Source organism: Haliotis rufescens, unplaced genomic scaffold, assembly GCF_023055435.1.
Source record: "Haliotis rufescens isolate VD_foot unplaced genomic scaffold, xgHalRufe1.0.p SCAF_8, whole genome shotgun sequence".
NCBI lineage: Eukaryota > Metazoa > Mollusca > Gastropoda > Lepetellida > Haliotidae > Haliotis > Haliotis rufescens.
Window position 1 is genome coordinate 14403091 of NW_025964372.1, and position 10790 is coordinate 14413880.

A 10790-nucleotide genomic window follows, 5' to 3' on the forward strand; every position below is an offset into this window, starting at 1 on the left:
GCTTCACGCAACTGTCTCCGTAGGTCAGCATAATATCTTCCATTGATAGTCTGGCCTTTTTCAAGATAGTCAATCAGCAGAATACCCTTGGAATCCCAAAAGACTGAAGCCATCACCTTTCCAGCAGAAGGAACCGACTTGGCCTCTTGTGGGGCTGGTGATTCCGGATGATCAGGATCTGCTTCAAAACCGCATAAATTGTCACGAGACGTCAGGAATCTGAAAGATTTCTGATCCACTGTCAAGAGCTTTGGCACCCATCTTGCAGAAACTTTTGTCATTCCCAACTCGTGCTCAACCCTCTCATGAGAGATGCCCACAACACTGATCGTCGATCAGCCATCACCATGTCATGTTTTCCGGAATGGTTGCTGTTGAAGGCCTTCCTGGACGCGGGTCATCATCAAGGCTCTCTCTGTCACGCTTGAATTCCGCAGCCTACTTCTTTACAGTGGAAAAGGAAGGGGCATCATCCCCTAAAGTGGAGACCATGTTAGCATGTATCTGTGTTTTTTGTTAGTCCTTTCAGGTGCAGGTACTTGATGACTGCCCTATAGCCAGTTTTGTCCATTTCTAGTGATTTCAATGGGTAGGTTCACAAGATGGTCTGGTACAAAGACAATAATAACACTACAGTTGCAGTTCTTATGCCTATGATTCATTAAATGATTGTTCTTGTTAGTGGCAAAAGTTTGTTTCAATCCGATTGAGATATCCCACTTAGGCTTAGAACTTTTCAGCCAGCCCTCGTAAAATATAAGCTCTCGTTTTTGGAGGACGTGAATCATGTTGCATTTGTCGATAGATCACAACGCATGCGCTTTGCTGAAGCATATAACGTACTATGCAGATTTTGATCGGATATGAGTGAGTGAGCGAGTTGGGTTTAACGCCGATTTTAACAGTATTCCAGTTATATCACAGCGTGTCATCTTATTGTGGGACGAAAGCCCGAACTGATGCAGGTCTCAGACGTTTACCACTTTGGTGAAACCTACGAGCACGGGTATGATGCTGACAAAACTAGAAACATAATCGGGGCGAATCTTTTAGCAGTCAGGTGCTTTACAGGTTTGGAGAGCTGAAGAGGGTAACATAACGTTAAAATATTCTAAAGTCTGTTATCACAAGATTTCATCTTGGATGCAAGTGAAATGATGGACTAGTCATGGATGCTGTTATGGACAGAGTGAATGTAAAGTGACAGATGAATCGCCGAGGTCCGAGAAACACAGAAGTAGAATGGCGTGAAGTTCGAATTCGCCAGGTCTAGTGACGAACGTCGGGTCAACTGTAAGAACAGAGACGAAGTTGACTTGAAGGAAAGTGCAGCATCCACGAGGGCAACTGATCGACATCGAGGCGCTAACGGGGATGGTACAGACCTCACTGTGCGAGACAAACAAACAGTAATGACACTACATCACGATTATGTAAAGGCCCGACTATATTCTCTGGTGGTGATTCAACTTCTGTTAAGCTGGGTAATGGCATAAACATTTATGTAGGGAAATCTTATAGAACCAAACTAAGTCAAGTCCCCATGAATATGTGGTGCTATGCCAGTGTAGGGATTTCTCAGCAGATGATAAGAGAAGGAATTTGACATTCTGGGTGTTTGAAATTACCCGAAATACATCATAGATATATGCAGGCTATCATCAAAGTGTGTATCGGGCAGTGTGTTCCTATACGATCAGGAATAGAGGAAGAATCTGAAAAATACGGTTTCTAAGGGGCACACCTCTGAAAGATATTAGAGACTTCCAACTGGTACCAACTGGACCAACACAAACGCAGCCATTGAAGGCATTGAAACTGATAGTATACTGAAGGGAATAGTCCAAAGCAGTATATCAAATAACAGTCCCCAGCACAGTCGTCGCCCCTTCACCAGCAATGGAACAGAGATATGTCATCGGTTTAACTATTGCACTTGTTATTAGGAAGACATCTTCCGTTTGGCTCATGTATGTACGATTTGTTGAAAGTGGGGACAACGGTCAGTTCTCTTGCACCATACAACAGTACATTTCTACCAAGCCACACAACGGACAATCGCACCCGCATCATTTCATTCCAGCAATATCACGGCGGGGGGCACAAGAAATGGGCTTTACACATTGGCTCCATGTCGGGAATCGAACCCGGGTCTTCGGCGTGACGAGCGAACGCTTTAACCACTAATCTACCCGACCGCGCCTTCAGGGAAGAAGTAATCCCTCCAACCATTATCACAAGAATGGAAGATGCTAACTTCTTTGTGTTCATTATTAAATTCAACATAACCAACAAGGTCTCCATTGACTCTATCATAAACTTACCCGTCAGACACTTTCACCTCATTTCAACGCAACTTATCCATTCTTCCTGAAACATTCCAAGCAGGGATGCTTTATGCTTGAGATGTGAAACTGGGGCAGAGTTGAAGCCACATTCAGCAGGTAACCAGTGTGAATAGTCAGTGTTGGACTGCTTGGAAGGGAGATAAATCCAGCATCCAACGCTTTTTGGCTTTTGCTTGGAAATTAAAGATACCACTTATTGACCATTTCATTTGTCTTTATCTGGCACACTCGCACATTTTAACTGCTGATCCCAGAAAAGCCTCTGCAGCGAATTCTCATGAAGAAAGGCATTTCCAACATCAACTGTATGATTCTTCAGCAAACCCAAAACTTCAACATTGTCAGTTTCATCAACTTTATGTCCTTTCACAGATATATGTTGCGTCGAATCCTTTCAAGTTCAGTTTGCAGGTTCTGAGTTTTATCTTTCATCACTATAATCTTTGATATCATCATGTCCTTGGACATATGTTTATGGGGGGTAGTTTTCTTCTCAGAAAATGATGATTCTCGCTTTTGTGAACGCGATACTCTCTTTCGAAGTGTGTTTCTATATATGGATTCACCTCTTTCTGATAGTCAACATGCAACACTTGGTTGATTGAATGGTAGAGTAGTACTCAATACTATCGCTCTTTGCATAGAAATCGCCTTCATGACATGCAAGAAAATGTCGTTCATCCTTGTGTGGGAAGTGCTCCATTTTGGTATTGTAATTGTGATCTCTTCCTCAGGATTTCCTACACAAACATCCCCAAGTTTGAGTCTATCAAGGAACTTCTTGAGGTCCCAAAATGACACCATGATTTTGGGAAGACCCGTCCATATATCATGTCCTGTGTCAATCACAATCCTGTGCTTCAGGCACTGAAAAGTGTCTCATCATATTCTATACATTTTAGAACTCCATAATGATCGATAAAAACTGCCTTGTAACTATCATCAACCAGTGTTTTGAGCCAGCTCATTGCTGAGTATTTTTATATATTTATATATTATTTAGTAGCTAAAGTGATGACGTAAATCCTGCTGGGGTATCATGCAGGAAGCCGAGGTACTGTAAGACCCCATGATCCCCAGCAAGGTGGCCTAGCTTTGGTTACTGGTGGCCTATATACTGTATACATGATATTGATATGCTCAAAAATGTTTCATAAATTGTTTTTAAATATGTTTGCATAAATAACTAAATTGTAAATATATTAACTTGGTCTCGTCGCTATATGGCTGAAATAATGCCAATGCGACGTTAAATTTTAACTCTCTCACTGACTCACACTCCTGTGGATGTTATGTTCATACACAAGTTGACTGTTGGCGACTCTCCATCATAAAGTTGAACAAGCTGGATGGAATCATTAGTGATCTTTGTAATTGGGAAATCGGACAATGCCTCCGAATATTTCTTGATGTAATTCTTCAAATTTTGAAAAAACGCAAACGATCTATCCCTTTCTCTACGAACATGTCTGCGTCAACTTGTGATTCATAGCAGAAAACTTTATGTAAAGCAGAACTGCAGCTTGAATCAACTCCCTCTGGTTCTGCAGTGGAAGTTTTGTTGGCAGTGCCTAATTCATTTCCAGGATAAGAAGGCACCCGTTCTCATATTGAGAACTGGAACAAATCAAGATACTTGGAATAATATATCATCTGAATTGGGACTTGAAATTAATAAAATGTATTTAAATTTGATAAAAAATACTTGGGATCAACATTTTTATGATATCTGCGTCAGTAGAAATTTCGTCCGCATTGTAAAACATGCGACAAAGGTTTTTTTACGGTGTATTAAGAAATTACTTAGCAACAGTTGGTGAAAAATAACAATCAGCCTATGCTGATTGAAATCACTGAGTTCGATCTCATGCCAATATAAGCTCACAATAATACTTAGTATTTTAAATTTTATCACCTAAATGAGTATATTGGAGAAGGGAGATAACAAGACTGGCTTTATTGGAAGGTGGTTGGTGAAGGCAGATAAGACGATTTGCAAATATATTGCCTGCCACAACTATTACATCGTTGTAAGGTTATTTTCTTAAAAGAAATTCAGGCTCAGAGTTATAAATAAAATATCGTCTGTTTTTGTAGGGCTGCTGAAATCATATCATATCTCGATACAAAATCCCAGCTTCCCAGAATACCAAATGGGCGGTCCCTTAGCTAGCCGCCCTACAATCGCTCACATCACAAGATGAAAACATTGTAAATGGCATCAAAGCCGAAGCACTCGCAGTCGAAGAAGGAATTAAGGTTGAACCTAAACACATTGTTCATTGTTCATGAGACAATTTTATAGAATACTGACTAACACACCCACACGCTAGACATCTTCAAACGAGTACGTGTGACTTGTTCTGGTTCCATGCTTAAACTGCAAGCATAAAGGCGACAGTTAAATTTTAAACATGTTCCCTCAGGGTGATTTGTTTTCACAGGCTTGTCTTTTACGAAACGGTACATGGTTTAACGATCAACTTGAAAGACAGATGACCTGATGCCAGAGTGCTTTATCTTGAGACCTTTTGTTGGTTTTCTCTATATTTACTCCCTTATGACCGATATCTTTTCTCAAGACTGTAGTTATACTCAAGAGATATTTGCGTCACGTCTAAATTATTCCATAAGATATTTTTTAGTTCTATCTCCATGGAGTGATGGTGGTGTTTTTTTTATACTCAGGGCTCTCCTTTGTGTTTTATTTATTTTTGAGACTGTTACTGAATTGGCACTCTGCAGTATGAAGGCTGCTGTGTCGGTTGTGAATGCTGTTCTCGCAATATGGCTGCTGCAAGGTATATCAAGATTGACCGATGCTCAGAACACCACAGGTAAAGTTCAAAGATGTACATTTTGTCACATTTGCTTTGTAAACATTTAATATTCTTTGTGTATATTGACAACGGAACCACAACGTTTAATATTTGTAATTGAAACTATGGCCGGAATATTTCCTGCCTTGAGTTGTGATGCATACACTGTATACTCAGGTTTTGTTTGGTTGTTTGTTTGTGTGTTTGTTGATTAACGCCGCACTCGGCAATATTCCAGCTATATGACGGCGGTCTGTAAATAATCGAGGCTTGACCAGATAATCCAGTGATTAATATCATGAGCATCGTCCAACTCAATTGGGATACGATAACATGCATCAACCAAATCAGCGACCACCTGACTACCTGATCCCGTTAGTCGCCTCTTACGACAAGCATAGTCGCCTGTTACGGTAAGGATGGGTAGCTAAAGACCAATTCTCTACCCGGATCTTCACGAGTGGTATACTCAGTGTTGTGGCGACAGTGCATATACTATATTCTCAACGGAGTCATATCAGGGGGTTTCCTTGTTAGAATAATTGGCTCTCGCAAGAGCCGACTTAACAGATGTAAGGCTCGGTGACGTGTGGTGGATGGTGTGACAACATTCCCCTTCAGCTCACGATGTCAGACTGTCTAGCTTATATACATATAGGTTAATATATAGGCCGACATCGCAGGGTTGGAATTTAGCGGAGTGCGGCCATTAACAACACTGACCACCCACCAACAATAGGTCGCATCGGATATGTATTACGAGTGAAAATTGTATATTGACCATATGTCATTCATTAATTAACAATCATTTCACGTGAGACATATTTTCAGTAATCACTCGTTACTCGTTATTTATGTAATAAATGCACATACTCCTCCCCGTCACAGATTAACACCCCCCCCCCCCCCCCCCTCACACACACACACACACACACACACACACACACACACACACTGGTCATGAGGTCCCAATGTGCTATCCCGGAACAATCAGACTTCAACATTTCTGGTTGGACTAACATCTGGTCTCTGAAATGAACATATTTTAAAGAAAAAAACAGTTGTTAAGCTATCGTAATACAAGTTATAAAAATGAGCCAAGAGACTTTCTTCATTCCTGAAACTGCAGTAATCTAGACTTGCCAAATATTATAGACTTGGATATATTTGTTTTAGGGTCTGTATGATCATGACAGACAAATTCCTGGTCTCTGACAAAAATGTTATGATGATATAAATTAACGAATGTAATAGTTTAACAAAATTATTCTACAGTCTAACACACAGTTATCACATTATCCTTGAAGTCAAGGCAATTGTTATAGGAATTTCTTGCCTTATACCGAGAATTATTATAAACTCGGGAACAAGTCGTTGTAAAAGCACCCCAATAAATGGAACACACGTTATGCACATAATGTTTCTTTCAGACACGGTGCCCGCATGGTCGACACTTGGCGACTCGGGCGCCGCAATTTGCTGTGCAGAGTTGCGTCCCTTAGCGGCGGGTACCTATGATCGTGGGTTCGAATCCTGGTTCGCCCTGATTATGTTTTAGGTTTGTCAGCAACATGCCCATGTTCGCAGTGCTAAACGTCTAAGATCATCACCGCGGGATTTCCTCTGCAGCAAACTGACACGCCATGCTATAATTGAAATAGTGCAACGTTCAAAAACTCTTCAACTCACTCACTCACACTCACTCACTCACTCACCCACTCCGTAGCGTGACAAATGTTCTCCTTCTACTATGATTCAATTTGCATAGACATCATACAAACAGTAGTTAGAATGATGTAGCGTTAAACGATGGAATGAAGACCTGTTGCAATGTGTACATTGTTTCAGCGGTGGAGTGTCCAGTGGAGATACCAGATGGATACTCAATCGTCGGGAGTAAACGGTACCCTAAGACGCTGTACGTCACCTGTCAAGGGTGCAATGGACAAGACAGCTGGGGGAACTCCAGATGTAAAGAGGACGGCACCCGGGATGAAGTCGTATTACCTAACTGTACTGGTAGGCATTAATAATAATAATAATAATAATAATAATAATAATAAATAATAATAATAATAATGCTTCAGATTCCATTCACCAAGTGACGGCTCATGGCGCTACGTGATCCATGATCCATGGCTCGTCTCCTTGGTACAGGTGGTTGTTAGGCCATACTTTTTTCACTTGCTTTTCATATTTTGAATAGGAAAATACCTATCGATAAGCAATTCAGTATTTTGTTTTTAGCTTTCTGCTCAACTACAGGTCGGTTTATATTTTAGAAAATGGAAAATGGTTTTATGTTGGACGAGGGCCAGTATATAACAATAGCGTGTCTTCGACATTTAAGGGAGAGTGATACTTTGATATCACATCTTTGTGCCATACCTTTTCTGAGGTGTAATCCGGACCATGGCTGCTCCCAACAATTATTTTCTCCTCCCTTCTTGACAGACAATTCACGTTCTGGCTTAGCAATAGGACCACGCGGGACATTATAGGACCCACCATGTGGAATTCTGTGACAGATAGATTACGAGTCGTTAAGCGTAACACACCGTGGTGAATCCGGGTCAGGAATGATTTGTTCCCTGACAACCTTTGCTGGCCGTAAGAGGTGACTAAATGGTACGGGTGTTCAGGCTCGGTGACTTGGTTGATTAAGTCTCGTCTACATTACGGCTTGGACCATCGCTCGTATCAATCACCGGTCTTGTCTGGTCCAGATTGGATTAGTTACAGGCCACTGCCATATAGCTGTAATATACCTGGATATAGCGTTTAGTCAGCTAAAAACACAGAGCTTTACAGAAGTTTGCTGCATCCTATGTCCAGTGCTACAACAGACCCTCGTGATATCCAGCACAAACTACGACTTGATTTCGATAATGTATGTGTTCTTGAGATCCTTCTCTCTCTTTCAGTTTCGTGCCTTAACAGTGAGATGTTTTACAGATGTAAGTCCTGGGTTATACAAGAATGTGCGTTCAACGTAGCCAGGTTCTGGGAGTTATGTGGAAGGTCGTGTGATACACCGGCACTCTGTCACAGTAGGTTATAACATTATTTTATAGTTAAACCCTTATCGCAATGATAAATTATTTAAAGACAGTTTCAAGTAGAAAAAGAAGAAATAAGTCATTTGTCGTCCGCGTGTCAGCACCCGTGGGTATTTCAGATAAGAATTAAAGGTGAGTAAATGAATCGGGTGGTCAGGTGCGGTAACGTGGATAAGTGATACACGATTTTATACACCAAATGTATTGTACACACATAAAATGTGTCCACTCTTTCATAATACTTTTAATTGCATAGAATATTTCATTCCATACATGTACAAATTCCATTACATTCCAAGATCTGGGGTAGAATAGGTCTTCAGCAGCCCATACTAGCCGTAAAAGGCGACTATGGTTGTCGTAAGTGGCGACTAACGGGATCGGGTGGTCAGGCTCGCTGACTTGGTTGATGCATGACATCGTATCCAAATCGCGTGAATCGATGCTCATAGCAATCAATCCCTGGATTGTCTTGTGTAGGCTCTATTATTTACAGACCGGAGTAGCATATAAGAGCGTCGTGTAAGTTGGCGAAGTGATGGTTTATGTTTTCTGTGATAGTAAGGTGATAATCATGATAGTCTGATAGCTGCAAATAGCCAATCAATGGGCAAAAAGATGCCAAGAACTCAACGTCAGTTGACGGAAGCTATCAAGGAATAACGTCGAGGAAAGTTTCGTTCAGATGTGATATTGCTTCAGGACAATGTACCTGAGCACACGTCACAAGTTGCAGTGATTGACAAGCTGCAGATTGTGGCTTTGGTTTACTTCCCCGTGTTATTTTCCCAGAACTCAAAACACGCCTACGTGGTTGTGTTTTACGAGGTGATAGCCCCCGTCGAGGCCTTTTGGAGGGACGAAGATGAAGATTTCTATTGGGCAGGGACGCAGCTGGAGCATCACCGGACGAAGTGTTTTGAAGACAACGAGGATCAAAGTGAAAATAAATGTGTGAACAAATTTCATTTTTAACGATTTTCAGTATGAGGCCACGTACTTTTCTATTAACTCTCGTATGTTTGTTGAAGGAGAGTCTGGCGAGTCTGACTGCCAGTGCGGCAAGTATGCTCAGGATGGACGATGCGAAACCGAGGCTGACATCCGGAACAATGTCTGCCCTTATACCTGCTCTCTTAGAGCTAGTGAGTAGCCTTCTATGTCCCCTATGACACACACACACACACACACACACACACACAATAAATGACACAATAAATGACCTACGACCTCATGTTGTTCTGGAGGGGCCTGGGACTTTGTGAGAGACAGGATATTTTTTCCTACTTCAAAACACGCATTTTATACTGTGAGAGATGAGTCACACAATTCTTAGGAGACACAAAACGCAATTATATTTTGGATTATAATAGTAAATTACAATGCTGTACATATTCATTAAGAAGAGAGACATTTGTGCATCTTACTGTTGGAGCTGACCGTTCTCCTGACAGTCATTAACAATGACAATGACATTCAATGAGTTGAATTCTGTCTTCAGATATAACTTGTGGCGATCCGAATGTTCTCTTCTCTCACGCGGTGGCCTCACTTCAGACCACGCCACACTGGCTGGACATAACAACATTCAGATGCGAGCCAGGCTACATCAACATGGGCCACGCGTCATGGGTGGCTTGCAGCATCAATAGGACGTGGATTATACATTCAAATGTACAGACACCGCATTGTGTTCGTAAGTTTTTCGTAACGGCAGTACTGTAGATGCATTGGTCACATGAAGTGACATCCAGCTCATTGACACCATCACGGCGGTACACGCCCTCACTGACACGTTGGTAGACGTCATCACTGACACGTTGGTAGACGTCATTACTGACACGGCGGTACACGCCATCACTGACACGGTGGTAGACGTCATCACTGACACGGTGGTAGAGGTCATCACTGACACGGCGGTACACACATTCACTGACACGACGGTACACACCATCACTGACACGGTGGTACACACCATCACTGACACGGTGGTACACACCATCACTGACACGGTGGTACACACCATCACTGACAAGGTGGTACACACCATCACTGACACGACGGTACACACCATCACTGGCACGGTGGTACACACCATCACTGACACGGTGGTACATACCATCACTGACACGGCGGTACAAACCATCACTGACACAGTGGTACACACCATCACTGACACGGCGGTACACACCATCACTGACATGGTGGTACACACCACCACTGACACGGTGGTACACACCATCACTGACACAGCGGTTTGTAAATAAGCGAGTCTGGGCCTTGTTTGTTGTTTGTTTCTTGCTTCACTCCGCACTCAGGAATGCTCCAGCTATATGAAAGCTGTCTGTAAATTATCGAGTCTGGACCAGACAATCCAGTGTTTGATGTCATGAGCATCGATTCACGCAATTGTGATACGATGACTTGCATCAACCAAGTCAGCGAGGCTGACCACCCGATCCCGTTAGTCGCCTTTTAGGACAAGCATGGGTTGCTGAAGACCTATGCTATCCCTGATCTTCACGGGTCGAGTCTGGACCTGACCATCCATTTATTGACATCAT

General features: G+C 42.2%; 1 protein-coding gene across 2 annotated transcripts; it reads left to right on the forward strand.

Moving 5' to 3' along the window:
- Positions 1-4147: 4147 nt before the first annotated feature.
- On the forward strand, positions 4148-10625 carry LOC124149012. 2 transcript variants are annotated; one of them, XM_048389508.1, is made up of 5 exons: positions 4148-5185; positions 7016-7186; positions 8092-8217; positions 9258-9371; positions 9728-10625. In XM_048389508.1, the coding sequence occupies exons 1-5, from the start codon at positions 4852-4854 to the stop codon at positions 9949-9951; spliced, it is 969 nt and encodes a 322-aa protein (XP_048245465.1). In that variant the 5' UTR covers positions 4148-4851; the 3' UTR covers positions 9952-10625. The 2 variants fall into 2 exon arrangements, with proteins under 2 accessions (XP_048245465.1, XP_048245466.1); XM_048389509.1 differs by lacking the exon at positions 4148-5185 and having other exon boundaries at positions 6356-7186.
- The last annotated feature ends 165 nt before the right edge of the window (positions 10626-10790 follow it).